Below are 16,482 nucleotides of genomic sequence, written 5' to 3' on the forward strand. Positions count from 1 at the left end.
GAACTTATTAATATTGAACTTCATTCAAGAGACCCCAACCATTGAGAACCAATAGCTTTGATACCAATTGTTAATCATGAATGCGCAGAACAAAAGCCCTCACACAATCTCACGAATCAAACAAGCAAGCAGTGCAATCACTCAAAGATGAATCAATACGAAAGAAGCAATCACTCAGCAATGAGAAAAACAAAAGTAATAATCAAAACACAAGATTTACATGGTTCAGCAATTTGCCTATGTCTACGGGAGCAGCAACTGTGATTTTCATTATGAACAATGTCAAACTTAGGGTTACAAACATTGATTAATTTCGAACCCTAAGCATACAGGAACCTTAGATCTTATCTAAACCATCCCCGTAGCAATTTTCGGAAGAAAATCCTCCAATCTACCCAATCTATTGGTCTCCTCCCAATTTGAATTTCGTGATGCACATCGATCAAAACCGTCGACATTTGACCTAAATTGTCGACGATTTGAAATCAAGAGGTATACCTTTGCACACTACCTGAAACCGTCGATAGTTATAGTGCAAATCGTTTGACAATTATAGTGCAAACTGTCGACGGTTATCCCTCATCTTGCAGACTTCTCTCTTATTCCTCGCTTCACAAAACTTTTTCGATGTATGCATTCCACTCAAATATGAGCCACATCCCCAACATCTTTCCTTTTTAAAGAAAAAATTATTTTCATTATTTCATATTATAATCTTCCAAGTTCCTGCTATTCATTTAAAAAATAAATAAATTTTTTAATGAAAAATACAATATTGAAACAACCCGGAAACCCCCAACGGTCCAGCCCGCAGGCTATCGGAGGCTTCCCGCACCTTCCTGCTTCTTGCATATCCCTAATGCCACTCATCTCTTTTAATGTTTCCCCTTCTTATCTTCCTCTTTTCTCCAACTCCCAAATCCCAATGGATACTCTCCTCAGAATCCCAACCTTCCGAACTCCTCCACCACCTCAAAGCTCCATTTTTCTGGACTTTCCGAGCTTCTTTTGCGTGTCTCTCAGACAGAGAAGCACCAAACCTTCCCGTATTATTATAAACTCACTGCATTTCTCTGGCCGATTTTCCCATAAATCAGTGAGGTTCCTGCCCTTTGCTTCAAATGGGGAAGCTACTGAGACTGACCAAGTTCGAGAATCTGATATCGAGGTATTCTTGGTTTATTGATTCATTATTTTATTTGCTAATTTCTTATTCGTCACTGATACTCTATTTGTTTCAGTAAAACAATTGAAAAATTTATCTGTTGTTTTTTATTTTTTATTTTTAAATTAAATATTCGGCGGTTCTTTCTTCTGAAGTTCCTGAGTACGCATCTATTTTCTGGTTTAAGCTGAAACTGGAGTTCCACAATTCGTCTCTGTTTGCTCTGCCGTTTGTTTATTCAGTTTAGTTTATGACCAATTTGAATTTCTACTTTAGTTTTATTTTGAGCTTCTAAAAATTTTAAGCTAATTTCTTAATGGGCAATGCTTTAGTAGATTTGCTTCTTGTGTTTTGCTAGATTCTGGTCTTGCTTAGTGGGTTAATGGTAATGTTTGGTTTGCTATATTTTGCAATCTGAAATTCATGTTGGCTACACTCCTCGTGTTCCTTTTGACATGCCATTGCATTTTAATTTCCTGCGGAGGGTTTCTTGAGAGGGAAGGAGAGCTTTATTATATGCTAGCAATGAATGCCCTAGAGAGGAGAGTCGGCTATTCTCAAGAAGCTCAAGCATGGATTATGTTAGGTGAAGGTGTTGTGATGCCTGAAGGGATTCTTGACCATGTGAATCCAGAGAGAGAGAGAGAGAGAGAGCTCAAGGGTCAAATGATCTCCCTTGACGATTGATATAGACGGAGGCATAATGGTGTGGGATGTCGAGGATGCCATGTCACATCTCTGTTAATGAAAAATGACAAGTTATAGAGTGAATAAGGTCAGGATACATTGTTAGAATAGCAGAAAATAGAAAAAATATGTCTCATGAATGACATGTGGCGCTGTGGCAGACACTTTGAGTTGCTTGAGTAAGAGCTAGGGGGTTGGGACTCCCTTCGGTGAAACTTGGTTTGAGCTTATTATATCAAAATGCTTTAGAACATCCAAAACTAGGATGGATAGAGACCCCACCACGCGTCTTTGTGGCCAATCTTGATTCGTATTGCAATTTTGGCCTCCTGCAAGAATGCAAATACAATAATTTATTTAAAATTACACACAGCGAGTTTGACGATGATCAATTCCATAATCTAGTGCAAAGAGGTAATTTTACGTGTTTACACCTTCAACCCAAATTAATGCATAAGTTACACTTACCTTATAGGGATAGATTTGTTGGTAATATTTGGTATGCTGTAGTTTATAGTGTTTATTTATTTATATATTTTTTAAATTTAAACTTCAACCATACATGCCTTTTGGAGATTGCTTTTTGGAGTAGGCATTTTCAAAAATACCTTTCATGAATAGACATGTTGAGGTTTGATTCTATTTATATTGATATGAGGTCTGAGCCTCAATCTATGGAGGTCACACATCAATTTTTGGTTGATGGGAATATGAAAGATGTGGCGGTGCAAGAGGAAGGAAAGCTCATAATGGTTAGTTGAAGCAATTCCCTAAAAAATGTTAACTAGGGATTATGGCTCTGTGAATGTTGATTGGATAGTTTGATTGTTTAGAAAGCATAGACTATCATAATGTAGAGAGGTCAACGTGGTGTTCTATAGTCTACCTAATATGTCTAGTCTATCTTTTTAGATTGTTCCATTTGTTTAGTCTCTTCAATTTCATTTTGTATAGAGTTGCTTATATGGTTGTTTAAAGAGTAGCAACCCCTTGCAATATTAATGTTCTTGATTGGGCTATCATTGCAGTAGCTATTAGTTAGTTTTTCACTGAGATTGCTACTAACAATAGAGGCCTCGTAAAGGAGTTACAATGATTTGATAGGTGGGAAGTTAAAAACCACCAAATGCTTCAATAGTTTTAGGTGTTGATGAACTTGTTCATTGAATATGGTCTAAGATGATAGGAGAAAGTGGTTTAGGTGGTTTGCTGAGCTTGCCAGCTTAGTTGTTAGCCCAAGGGGCACCTCCTTTAAGAAGGTTTTGTGATTGCCTCCTTGTTGCCTCGCCCCAAAGAAGGATTCCTAGAGAGGATTTTAAATTGTTATGGTGCCCCCTAAAAATCTGTTCTTTTTCTCTCTCTATCTGACTCTTTTTTTTTTTTGGGGGGGGGGGGGGGTGGTATCTTCCATGAAAACAACCTCTGTGAGGACTTTGACCCTTTGGGTGCTCCCTTAAAAGAGATTTTTTAGGGGTTGTCACTCTCACCTCAGAACTTTTTGAAAAAGGATATTAACCCTAATATAAATCCTTGAAAATATCTCATTTAACAGGGAATCTATATGTTTGACTGGATTTTAGGTCTATATAGTACTAAGTTTCTGAGTGTTTGGCCATTTCTTTACTCTTTTAGGGGAACACCTACCTCTAAGGTATTGGAGCAAATCTTTCCTGCTAATCTTTCCAAGCCAATTTTCTCTCCATATTGTTGACATATGCTTACCTTTTCCCATACAGATCCTTGAGTAGTGCCGCATATCTTTAGCTAGGCGGGTTTCAATTCTTTGCTGCACCTTCATAGGAATATTGCATAAAGCTAGGAAGTAAATAAGAATTGTAATACTTTTTGATGTAAATGATATGGGCCTAGAGGCTATAGTTAGCTTGGAAGTTGCAAGAAGCCTAAAGGGTGTAGGTAGCTCAAAAGGTGCATGTAGCTCACAAACTATATAAGTAACTTGAAAGTTGCTAGCAGCTAAAAGGTTGTAGGGACTCTTGAGACTGTAAGTTGGCCAAAGGTTCTAAGAAGCTTGGTATGTGTAAAGAGGATTGATGATTCATGTAAAGAGGATTTGATGATTGTAGCTGACCAATTTGGATGTTTATTAGAATTAATTCCTTTTGAATTAGCACATTTGGCATAAGGCATTCATATTTCATTTGCTTGGTGGTTGTCATTTTTAGTTTTTTTTTTTTTTTGGGTTTAGCAATTTGATGAACTTTTGGAGGTTGTGGTTGCTACATTAGCATTTTGATTGTTTGATATTCCTTCATGGTCTTCAAACACTAAGTGTTTATTTTTTAAGCATTTTGTAATTTGTAACAGACAACTGCCAAAAGCTTCTGAAGGTTGAAAGTTAAAACCCCAATTGGCAAAGCTCCAAAGTGTAGCTTTTTTAAACTGCAACTTTAAATAGCTACAATTGCCAGCCTACCAGACATGCCTTCAACATTAACAGGGCACATAAACAAGTTTAGTTTCAACAGGACTCCTTTGTTAGTAGGGATATATTACAACTTTGTGTTCTTTTACTCTTATATTTTTTCCTTGCTTTCTGCTTTTTTTTTTTTTTTTTGTTTTGGTTTGTTTTTGTTTATGCAAATGCATACTTTTTTATTGTTGTTATTTGGCAATCATTTGGACTATTCGGCCCATCATTGCTTGCATGTTGACAGAACGAGAGTATTGTGGGGGAACTTGAGTTTGATCTTGAAAATGAAAATTGCTCGCGCCACTAGCTTAAAGAGGTGATAGTCTTTAGGATGGTGGGCATTCACTTCTTAAAGTCCATCTTTATTATTTTCTTTAATTAACACGCATGGATTAATCCACATCATAATTTTCCCAAGCAATTTTATACAATGTTTCACAAGGCTTAATCGGGGCTCACCTCAAGCCAAGACATACCTAAAATGCCTTGAGGCTCAATTTGAAATACCAAATTCCAAAAAGGCTAACGCATCACATGCTGAGGCTTACGCATTTGTTCAAAAGTTGCACCTTTTGTGCCTTTTTAGTTGATACTTATGCAGTTTGGGTGTGTGATACCCAAGTTATTTTGGTTAGAAAATTCTAACTACATGTTTATATTAAAGGAATGTCATAATATGAGTTGATTTGTAAAACTCTTGAACCTCAACCTTTCCAAAATAATTGAGGGTAGTATCTTAGATCGTGAAAACAATTTTGACTTTGTTATAGCATAGCTACTTTGTAATGATTTACATCATGAATTCAACTTTGTAATTTTTGAATGGCCAACAAGTGGTTTGCAAAGTATATTTAAGTTTTTTACTTTATATTTGTGATTTTCTTAAAATTTTTTTAATTATTTTTAAAAAATATGTAATTTATTTACATATTTTTATCTAGAAATTCTCATAAGGATTATGCCCCAACTCCTTAAGGCTTACACCTCACCTTTTGAGGGTTAAAATACTCTTCTTACGCCTTTGCCTTGTAAAACATTGATTTTATAAAAGAAATTTTTTGGGGGTATTTTTTGGCTTAACTGGACATCTTCATCTAGCACACTGCACATACCATCAAATTTAGGGGTTGTTTGTTTTGTGGAACAGTTAAGAGATTCACACAAAAAATGTCTCATGTTTTGTTCAGTTCCAAAACTCGGTTGAATTCTAAAAATGTCACATATGGATCTCAAGGTTAAGTTATACTCATTGGTAACTTAGGAAATAAGTTAGGTGACAGATAAAAGATTTTGAAATGTAAAAAACTTTTCTAGAATCTTAATTTCCATCTACCACATGCCACTTTAATAAAACAAGAAAGGTAGTGAGCAGACATTCATGTTGCTTTATTTGGTGTAAAAGGAGAGGAAATGGAAAATTGTCAAAGAAATTGAATCGGGTCTAGTTGTTTTGGCAAGTTACATTTTGGTTTGTGGGCTTATGGTGGTTATTTGTAGCTTTATTGTGGTGATCTTGCTTCACTTCTTTTTTCATTATTGAACTTTGTGGCTTTTAGGGTAGAGATATTGCTTTGTTTTAAGAAGTTGAACTATAGTTTTGGTGTATTTTAGCTTTTTTGACTTTTGATTCTTTGGTTTTAGCTCAGCCCACTTTGTTTGTTTTCTTTTTAAGGAACTTTATAGTGTTTTTGAATTTTTCTTTCTCATTCTTGTTCAATCTTTTGCATTTTGTGCATTCATGTGTGTGTGTATGGTTGTGCATGTGCTTGTGGGGTTGTTACTTCAACTGAAGATTCATTATGTTCAACCAAACAATGCATGAAACATTGTTAGAATGATTAGCCACCACTTAATTATTTGTTGAGATGAATTTGACAACTATAAGTTTCTTAAAATGATTGAGATTTAACGTCTCCTTGGCAAAGTTATTTGCCTTCGGTTGCATTGATTTGTCAACAAAAAATTATGGCAATCCATTGCTTTAGTGAGATTTGAAAATTCTGATGAGTTGATAATGGCTCTTTGTAGTTTTGCTACCCCTTTTGATTGGATTTGTTGAATCTCCTTTGGTGATAAACTTTAGAAGGCAATTACGTTGGTGTCTTAGAAATTCCAGTGGAGGTATAATGAATTGCCTTGACATCATTCCCTTATTTTGCAAGTCTAGGAATATATAGTAAATTTTTTTATTTGTGTACAAACAGGAACTCCAAAATTACTTAGTTACCTTGGAACAATTAAAGGACAGCATATTTGCATATATTGATTTGCATTTGAGAGTCAGTTTTTGAGGAATGACGTCGGTAAGCCACGGTTCATCCTTTTTCCTGTGGGTCATGCTGTAAGTGGGAGGCTTGTGCATTGGGCTAAGCTCTTTTAATTTTTTAAAACCAAGGTAAGACATGTCTTATAAGATTTATGTTGTCATTAATAGAAATGACACAACTAATGAACACTTTATGGACACCACAATTCAGCAGTGTCTAGCAAATTACAACGACAAATGAAGTGGGGTCAGTGTAGTCCCTAAGTGGGGCCATTTATATGAATCCTTTTTTGTCAATTTACACGATTGTCAGCAATTTCCTCTAAACAATTTGAGGGCTGCTAAATTTTTACCTTTCATTCCATGTTATTTGAGGTCTAGCTTTTTCCCACCTACTACCATAAAAGTAACTAGCTTACTCCTCTTGGTGCACTATTTTGCCTGTGTTGCAAGTGCCCAAACCATCTCAGCCCTACGGCCCTACCTTATCTTCTACAGATGGTGTGCCTAGTTTACCATGAATATGTTCATTCCTTAATTTATCTATTGATGTTATACCAATCATCCACCTTAACATTCTCATTTAAAAGATTTTTAATTTTTTGGATATGTTGTTTCTTTGTTGCCCAACACTTTAATCCATATAGAAAAACTGGTGCTGTGGCCGCTCTATAGAACTTCCTCTTAATTTTAATGGTATTCTACAATCACACAACACACTCGAAGCACTTTTCCATTTTCTCCACCTGCTCTAACTCAATGTATTAGATCTTCATTAATTTCTCCTTAAGCTTGCTCAATAAATCCAAGATATCGAAGTATATTAGTGCTACTAATTTCTTGACCATCAAATTTAATCTTCTCTCCAATATTTTTCCTACTATGATTGAAATTACGTTTCATATATTCTTTCTTATTCCTACTTATCCTGAAACCTCTAGATCCTAAAGCTTCTCTCTATAATTCTATCCTAGATTCTACTCCTCCCCAAGTTTTATCAATGAAGACGATATCATCTTTAAACAACATATACCATGGAACCTTATTTTGGATACTCTTAGTAAGTTCATCCATGACTAATGAGAAAAGATAAGTACTCACAACACTTGATTGGAAATTCTTAGACTCTAGTCCTAACACTACTCACTACTCTATTGCATATATCTTTAATGACATCGGTATAGCTACTATGTACTTTTTTTTTTTTTTACTTGGAACCCTCCTTAGAACTTCCTAGGAACCCTATTATATGCTTTCTCAAAGTAAATAAAAACCATGTGAAAAACTAATTTCATTTAGCCCTTGTGTCTAACCTTAACCTTGGTTCAATTGTCCTTCCCCGAAGTTTCGTTGTATGACTCATAACTTAATTTCCATGATAGCTATTAAAATTTTGAATATCACCTTTATTTTTTTTTATATAGGTATTAAAATGCTTTTCCTCCATTTGTTTGGCATTTTCTTAGTTCTTATAATGTGTCAAATAAATTAGTTAATCAAAATTTGTTTATCATTTAGGCATTTCCAAACTTCAATTAGGATGTCATTTGGTCCTATAGCTTTTTCCATTTTTCATCTTTTTTAATGCAAACTTAACTTCATTAATTCTAATTTTATGAATGAATCTCAAACTTCATTAACTTCTGAAATTCTGTAATGTCTAGCAGTATCTGCTTTTTGTATCCAGTACTCCCTAGCACTCTCTACTTATCTGTATCTAGGTATGATTAAGTATTCATTAATACTTATCTGCTAATGTTTATGTGTTGAGCTTTAATTAGTGAAAAATCTCATTTCATCATTTTTTTTCATATTGCTCAGCATTTTTGTTTTTTGCATGAGATAAATTGTTTGATTTTTTTGGAGATAATTGGGTCATTGGGTGTATCTAGATTCTAGATTCCTTGGATGTTCTTATGTTTTTTGTGCTAGTGATTTTAGGGGTTTTAGGGGAGTGTGGAAGGCAACACTTCATTTGCTTGGAGAGAAGTGGAGGGAAGAAAAGTGGAAACAAATGGATTTTTTTTTTTCAGCCTTTCTCTTGTTTGGACCAACAAGCTATATTGTATAACCCGCGCTTTAAAATTGCGATGTTATTCATCAGAAAAAAATATTATTAACAACTAGAACAAGCAAAGTAGGAGAAAGAAGGTTGAACTGAGAACAATATCAAGTTGCAAATATGATCAAAATATTTAATTTCTTTTAAACAAAACATCGTTCAAAGGAAAAAAAAATTGTTACCTAATGCTTCTCTCATGAATATTGCAAAAATTTAAATAATTATTGCATCCCTCTTCCGCCAGGGCTCTTAAGAGGTTGATGCATGATTCCTTTGGACTGGGTGGGGGGAGAATCAAAGAGGTCCCCTACTTAACTGGAGACAGTTAGGAGAACCAACTCGGAAGGGGGCTGGAACTTTGGAAACGTGTTTCTAAAAACATATCACTAATTGGAAAATAATTGTGGAGTTTCCCTTTAGAGGTTAGCACAAGGTGATAACAAATAAAGATGGGTCCATTGAAATGGGTGGAACGTTAGAGGAAGTGGCATTGTTTCTCATGCAACCCCTTTGAGGTTTGTCTCCTACGTTGCTTGCTTTTTCTTTCCTCTTACTGGGTTGAGAGTGGGTGATGGCAGTAGGGTTTGGTTTTGGCAGGATGCTTGGGCTGGTGAGAGATTGCTGGAGAGGATGGTGCCTTGACTACCTATCAGGTCCTTTTCTTTAGAGGGGGCTCTCTTTATTTCCATTTTTTTTTTCTAGGATCTCTATGAAAGAGAGGTTGATGAACTCACCACCTTGATCAATGTCTTGGATTCTTTTGCTCCTTCAAGTAGGGGCAAAAGCTAGTTTTGGAAGTCTGAAGTACCTTTTAAGATTCGGCTGTTCATTTGGACTGTGTCCCAGAATATGCTTGGTACGCCTGTCTTGTTATAGATTAGAAGACCCTACAAGACCCTCGGCCTTTATATGTGTTCCATGTGGTGAATACAATTAAACAAATGCACACCTCTTACTTCATTGTTGGGTGGCAAACTTTTTTTGGGATGCTCTTTTCTCTTGTTTTGGTGAAGCTTGGGTGGCTCCTCAAGTCGTGGAGATTTCTTACTAGTGAGATAATGGGGTTTTGGCAAAACCAATAAAGGGAGGCCTTATGGAATGCATGGGGTTTGCTACCTTGTGGACCCTAAGTTGAAAGGAATTCAAGAATTTTCAAGGATTGCACAGCTTCCCTTGCTGCTTGTGGATAGAAGTGTGTTTATTGCCTTCTTTTGGGCTCTCATTCATTTTGGTTGTCACTGCCTGACCTTCAAAGAGATTGGAGGGCAGTTCTTTCTGTTGTTTTTTGAAGGACATTTTGTTGTCTTTGTTGTGTACATTGTTTTTCTGTAAATATATTTTTCCTTATCCAAAAAAACACTGTAATTGGGATTGATTTAAAATAAAAAATTGGGGTAGCGAGTGCTACAACTGTTTTTTCTATTGTCATTGCTTTAGCATTGCATAACGGAATTGTCACTTCAACAAACCATTACATAACACCATTAACTAATAGTTGTGGCTGCTATTTAAAACCATGAAATATGTATGCTTTGAGCTTGTCACAAATAAATTTAACTCAAGTACCCTCAAATTACTTGGTGAACAAATCAGCTAATTAATACTTAGATTTCAAGTGAGTGATCTTCATAAGCTTTTGCAAAATCTTTTCTTGAACAAAATTATAGTCAACTTCAATGTGCTTAGTCTTCTCATGTATGGATTTGAAAGCAATATAAGCAGCTGCTTGGTTATCTGACTCCATAGGCTTGGAATATTGAAATTCATGCTCTTCCAATACATTCTTCAACCAAATTAGTTCATAGGTGCTTATGTGGTATGGGCCATGGCCTTATCTTCAGATTTTGCACTTGATCCTGCAATTACGATTTGCTTCTTATCTTCTAAGACACCAAGTTTCCTTAAAAAAACCATAATACCCAGTTGTCGTTCTGTTGTCAACAGAAAACCTTGTGTAGTCTGAGTCTGTGTCCCCAATAAGAGCTTGACCCTGATCTTGTTATAGAATGTAGGAGCAGAATATCGCAAAATACTGATAACATCTTACTGACATCTTAGTGACTAGTTTGTGGAGGGTTTAGAAACTGCCGAAGAACACTTGCTGCAAAAGAAATATTCAGACTCATGACTGTAATATAATTGAACTTTCTAATGAAGGACTAAAATTTCAATTTGGATGGAAACTTTGAGGGTCTCAGTTCAAGGAAATTTTAATGGAAATTTCAATTTCAATGGAAATTTGGATTTTGATTTAAAGAAACACTGAAAACTTATTCATTAAATAATGGAAATTTTGAATGAATCTTTGGGAAATATTAGGATGATTGTGAATACTGAATAATTTAGAAACAAAATAAAAACCCCAAATTTTGTTCTTTCTAAAAAGTCTTTATTTTAAAATTTGAAAATTTCAGGTCCAAAATTTCAGACGAACTTTTTCAATAAAAGAGATAAAACCTGATTTCTTTTTGAACTCTCCCTAAATCTAAAATTTTGACTGGATTCAAAATTTGGTTAAATTACTGAAATTTATGACCATGCTTCTGACTAATCTTCATATTGTTCACATTAAGCTAACGATTCACCCATATTTGGCATTATTTATCAAATATTAATAGGTTTGGATTCCCCCAAACGGATCTCATTTAACATATCGAGAACATATTTTCTTTTCCATAAAGAAATTTGTGCACAAGATCTGGCTAGCTTAGTTCCCAAGGACGTCAATGGTCACTGATCTTCAGACTTGAACTTTAAAATTGCTTTAGATGCTCTATGCCTTACAATATCATCCACATAAACAACCATTAAAAATTTTCCAACAACAGCACGATGATGATTACAAAATAATCTCCCCCACATTGCTGAATGACAATAATTATAACCTCCTTAAATCTCCAAACCTTGGTTGAAGAGATTGTTTTAAGCCACACCGACCTTGACTCCTCTTGAGCGACAAACATGAGAGGTTGCTCCATGTAAGCTTCCTCCTAGAGATCATCATGTAAGAAGGAATTCTTAACATCTAATTGGTGTAATGGGTGATGAAAAATGAAAGCCAAAGAGATGAACAAATGCAGCGATGATTTAATTACTGGTTAAAATGTGATGGAATAGTAAATTATATGCTTAAGTTTGGCCTTAATCCACTAATTCACTCTTTTGGGTTGACCTTTACAGTGTACACCGAATGACAACCAAACAGAGACATATTGGCATGATAAGTTCACATATATTTCTATCCTGCAAAGCAGACACTTCGTGTATTGCAGCTCTCCCTTTGTGGGAGAGCTTCCATACCTCGGACAAGACAAGGGTGGTATAACGTTGTAACAAAATGATAGTAGGAGTAGGGGGGTGGGGCAGAGAATCATAAGACTTCTGTAAACATCTAAGGGAAAGTCTGTGTTGAGAGAGATAGGATCTATAGATGAGGAAACTGAAGGCATGGAATGAGAAGATGGTAGACATTCAACTACTTCTGGCTCTGGTGCATGTATACCTACAGTGGAGGACAATCCACATGACTAGAAGAACTTGAGTGAAGGTGAAGTGGGACAAGGGCTAGGCAAAGCCAGCAATGTTGAATCATGGTGGAGGTTGATTAGGTAAGATGAAATCAAGGTCTGAATCAAAGGCTTAATGAGGACTGGACTCAAGAACATCACATCTGCAATGCCAAAGAAATGATGCTGGCAGAGTGACGCAGATAGGTGTAGAAATAGAACAAGAAATTCATAAATCAAGACTGAGAATTAGGGATTGTGTTTTAGCAACCTTTCTTGATTCAAATAACCACTATATCTTTAACATAGTAAAGAGATGGCTTCTGTGAAATTCAGTTCAGCAAATGATATAATTTCTAGTCTTAACAGCAACTTAGTCCTGAAATCAGTACTTGTTTTGGCACTGTTTTGGAGTGATAGCAGCAGCTTTCCGCTAGCCTCTTGTGCCTTTAGCAGCGATGGAGGGACTGGTAGGCATCACAAGGTCGACTCCTCAAAACCCAAGCCTCCAAATCATCAAACCCTAGCTGGGCTCTTGAGAGAAATCTTTTCAAAGATAAATGCCAAAAACCTCTGGAAAAATCACTAAGGACTCTTATTTATACTAGGCCTAAGGCTTTCAAGAGAAGCCAACTCTTATCTTGCACATCCTCTAGAAATTACTCATCTCCTAAAGACCCACCAAAAATAACTCCCATCACAAAAATATCCCTGAATATTACAAATGACTCCCTCTAAAGCTAATTTGACCAAAATAAGCCCCAAAACTCACCTCCATGCGAGTTGTTGCATGTCTGTCATCTTTGCTGCATGGCATTAGGTTAGGGTCAATCTTCATGAATTCCTCCTTGCTAATCCATGAATTCTCATAATCAGGTTTGCCAGCTCATTTTACCAAGAACCTAAATAATTTCAGCCCTAGTCTTCACCTCTTGCACATGTATGGCATCTCCAATTTTTTATGCTTTGCTAGAAGTGACTTTGGTGTTCTTTCACTCGACACTTTGTATATCACCACGGAACAGGTATAAATCGGCTGCATTAAAGATTGGTGATATATCCAAGCCATGAGGAAGTTCAACTTCGTAGGCATTTTCACCAAATTTGTGCACCAACTTTTCAACCTTTCAACTTATGATAAACATGGAAATCTCTCTTTCTGATGGAAAACCAGCACCCAGTCACCAACTTGATACTCTTTGAACTGCCTATGTAGATTAACAGCTTCCTTATAAAGTTGGTTCACACATCATTCAGCATATGCTCCCATTTGATTATCTAGGACTTTTGATGGTCAGAATTTTCTTTCCACATGACTAGAAATTTGAAGTATTATTTTCTCTTTTAATTTCCTGCACCTTGATTGCCATTTTCACCACATCTTCTCCTTTGCTGGTAACCATTTTTGAAAATATCCTAGTTTGAAATTCATCTTCATGATTGCAGCTCATAGCCCTAGACCTCAATTTATCCTTTCTAAACTTGCAATGGCAATCAACAGATTCTTTTTGCCTTGGGTGTGAAGATTTCCCTTGAGCTAGTTGAACATCCTCCACATTTCCAGCATTCTTGGACTCCAAAACATGTTTTTGTTTCTGTCTTACTCTTGATTTGGCTTGGGTAGAAGCAACTACTTTATCAATTTCTGAATATGCTGATCGTCAATAGCCTTTTATTGGGGCAATCAATCATGGGAAAAGGGCCAGCATTAGTGAACAAATTTCTTTTATTGTAAGACAATTCTCATCTTTAGGATGAGTATAATACCAAGAGCTTCATGTGCTGTAACTTAATTTTCAATTTAGGAGATGCCTGGAAATCCCAGCAAGCGCTTCTCATTTTGAGCGACATGTTGGATTGTTTAATCAAAGCTAATGGCCTGCATTTCATCCTTCCCCATCTTTGTGGCATCAGCGTCTTTCATGGGCTCTAAAACTGGCTTCTTCTTGTCACCATTTTTGGCATAGAAAGAGTAGGTATTGACATGCTCACCATGGACAATACTTCGGTCTCTTTGCCAAGGATGACACAAGTAGAATATGACATGTTTCTATCGGTACTATGTCACACCAAATGGATTCTTTATAGGTGATTCCAATTGAAAAATTAATCAGGCATATTGTTGTCATGAATGCTTCCTTCCCTTACCAAAGAATGCGATATGGCTGCAGGTGTTCCAGCACTTGAAGCCTCAAATTTTCCACCACTACTTCAGCCAACGGATTTTTGCAGCTGTCATTGTCAATTTATAACAAAGCTTTCTTCCGGTTGTGCATGTTGTTCTAAAACAAGTCTTCTGCAACCAATCATCCTTCATCAGTTTCATCACAAGCATCCTCTCTTTTTTCTCACCATCTTTCGCAAAAAATGAATTAAGTATTCTTGATACCATCTTGGATTGTGCCTTTGTCATGGAGATAGGTCGGTGCTTTCATCATGGGCACCCCTGGTGCTGTTCGACATCTCATTAAAGAGAGAGTGGAGTTTTATCAACAATTTGCTTGTGTAGGCGGAGATCCGGCATTGAGCATTCAGTCAATTCAGTTAATTAGCCGAATTAACTGAAAAATTTTGGTTAAAGAATCTCATGAACCAAACCGAACCGAAATTTCATATTAACCAAACTCAAAACCGACTGAACCAAATTTCGCTTAAATCAATTAACCTATTTAATATTTTAATATATATAAAATATAAATTTTTAATATATACAGCAACAACAACAACAACAAAACCAAGCCTTAAGTCCCACTAGGTGGGGTCGGCTATATGAATCCTTTTCCGCCAATTTATGCGATCATAGACCATTTCTTTTGATAGATTCAGGGATAATAAATTCTTACTCACTATCTCCTCCCAAGTTATTTTAGGTCTACCCCTACCCCTTTTACTGCCCCCCACAATAATTAACTCGCTCTTCCTCGTTGGTGCACTATGTGGCGTACGTTGCAAGTGTCCATACCATCTGAGTTGTCTTTTTCTTATTTTTATTTTTTTATAGAAACTACACCTAACTTACCGCGAATATGTTCATTCTTTAATTTATTTTTCAATTGTATACCACTCATCCAACTAAGAATTCTCATCTCGACAACTTTTACTTTTTGGATATTATGTTTTTTCGTCGCCCAACATTTTGATCCATATAGCATAGTTGGTCTTATAGCTGTCCTTTAAAACTTCCTTTCAATTTTAAGGGTATTCTACAATCACAGAGCGCACTTGAAACACTTATCCATTTTACCCAACCTATTTTAACTCTATGCATTACATCATCTTCAATTTCTCCTTCAGTTTGCATAATAGATCCAAGGTATCAAAATCTACAAGTACTATTTATGTCTTCATCATCAAGTTTAACTTTGTCGCCAATATTCCTCATATCATTATTAAAATTACATTTCATATATTCTGTCTTATTTCTACTTATCCTAAGGCCTCTAGATTCCAAAGCTTCTCTCCATAAATGTAATTCAACCTCTACTCCGTCTCTAGTTTCATCAATTAATACAATATCATTTGCAAACAACATACACCATGGAACCTCCTTTTGAATACTTTTAGTCAATTGATCCATCACTAAAGCAAAAAGATAAGGACTTAAAGTAGATCCTTGATGTACACCTATGGTGATTGGAAATTCTCTAGTTTTCTCCATCTATAGTCCTAACACTAGTCATTACTCCATCGTACATATCCTTAATTACATCAGTATACCTACTACATACACCATTTTTTTCTAAATCCCACCATAGAACTTCCTTAGGTATCCTATCATATGCTTTCTCAACGTCAATAAATATCATATGCAAGTCTCTCTTCTTTTTCCTAAACTTTTCCATTAATCTTCTTTAAAGATATATAGCTTCTGTGGTAGATCTCACAGGCATAAACCAAATTGACTTTTTGAGACCTTTGTATCTAACCTTAATCTTTGTTCAATTATCCTTTCCCATAGCTTCATTGTATGACTCATAAGTTTAATTCCATGATAGTTATTACAATTTTGAATATCTTTTTTTTTTTTTTTTTTATATAAGTATTAAAGTGCTTTTCCTCAATTCATTTGTCATTTTCTTAGTTTTTATAATTGTATTAAATAAATTAGTTAACCATACAATTTCGTTATCACCTAGCATTTCCAAACTTCAATTGTGATGTTATATGGTCCCATAACTTTCCCATTTTTCTTTTTTTTGGGTGCAAACTTAACTTCATTAACTCTAATTTTGCGAATAAATCTCATATTTTTAGTCTTTTCCTTATTTGACACTTCTAAGTTTAAGCATGCTATTTAATTTTCGTTAAACAACTTACTAAAGTAGCTTTGTCATTTTCTTTAATGTCTTCATCCTTAACCAAGAC

General features: G+C 35.6%; 1 protein-coding gene across 1 annotated transcript in view; it reads left to right on the forward strand.

Moving 5' to 3' along the window:
* Positions 1-731: 731 nt before the first annotated feature.
* The window catches only part of LOC131144201 (uncharacterized), a 28,090-nt gene continuing 12,339 nt past the window's right edge, over positions 732-16,482 (forward strand). The window contains exon 1 of the mRNA XM_058092672.1: positions 732-1,168. Within this exon, the coding sequence (XP_057948655.1) occupies positions 761-1,168 (408 nt within the window). The 5' untranslated portion in view covers positions 732-760. The remainder of the gene's footprint in view (positions 1,169-16,482) is intronic.

This window comes from Malania oleifera, chromosome 12 (assembly GCF_029873635.1).
Source record: "Malania oleifera isolate guangnan ecotype guangnan chromosome 12, ASM2987363v1, whole genome shotgun sequence".
Classification (NCBI taxonomy): domain Eukaryota; kingdom Viridiplantae; phylum Streptophyta; class Magnoliopsida; order Santalales; family Ximeniaceae; genus Malania; species Malania oleifera.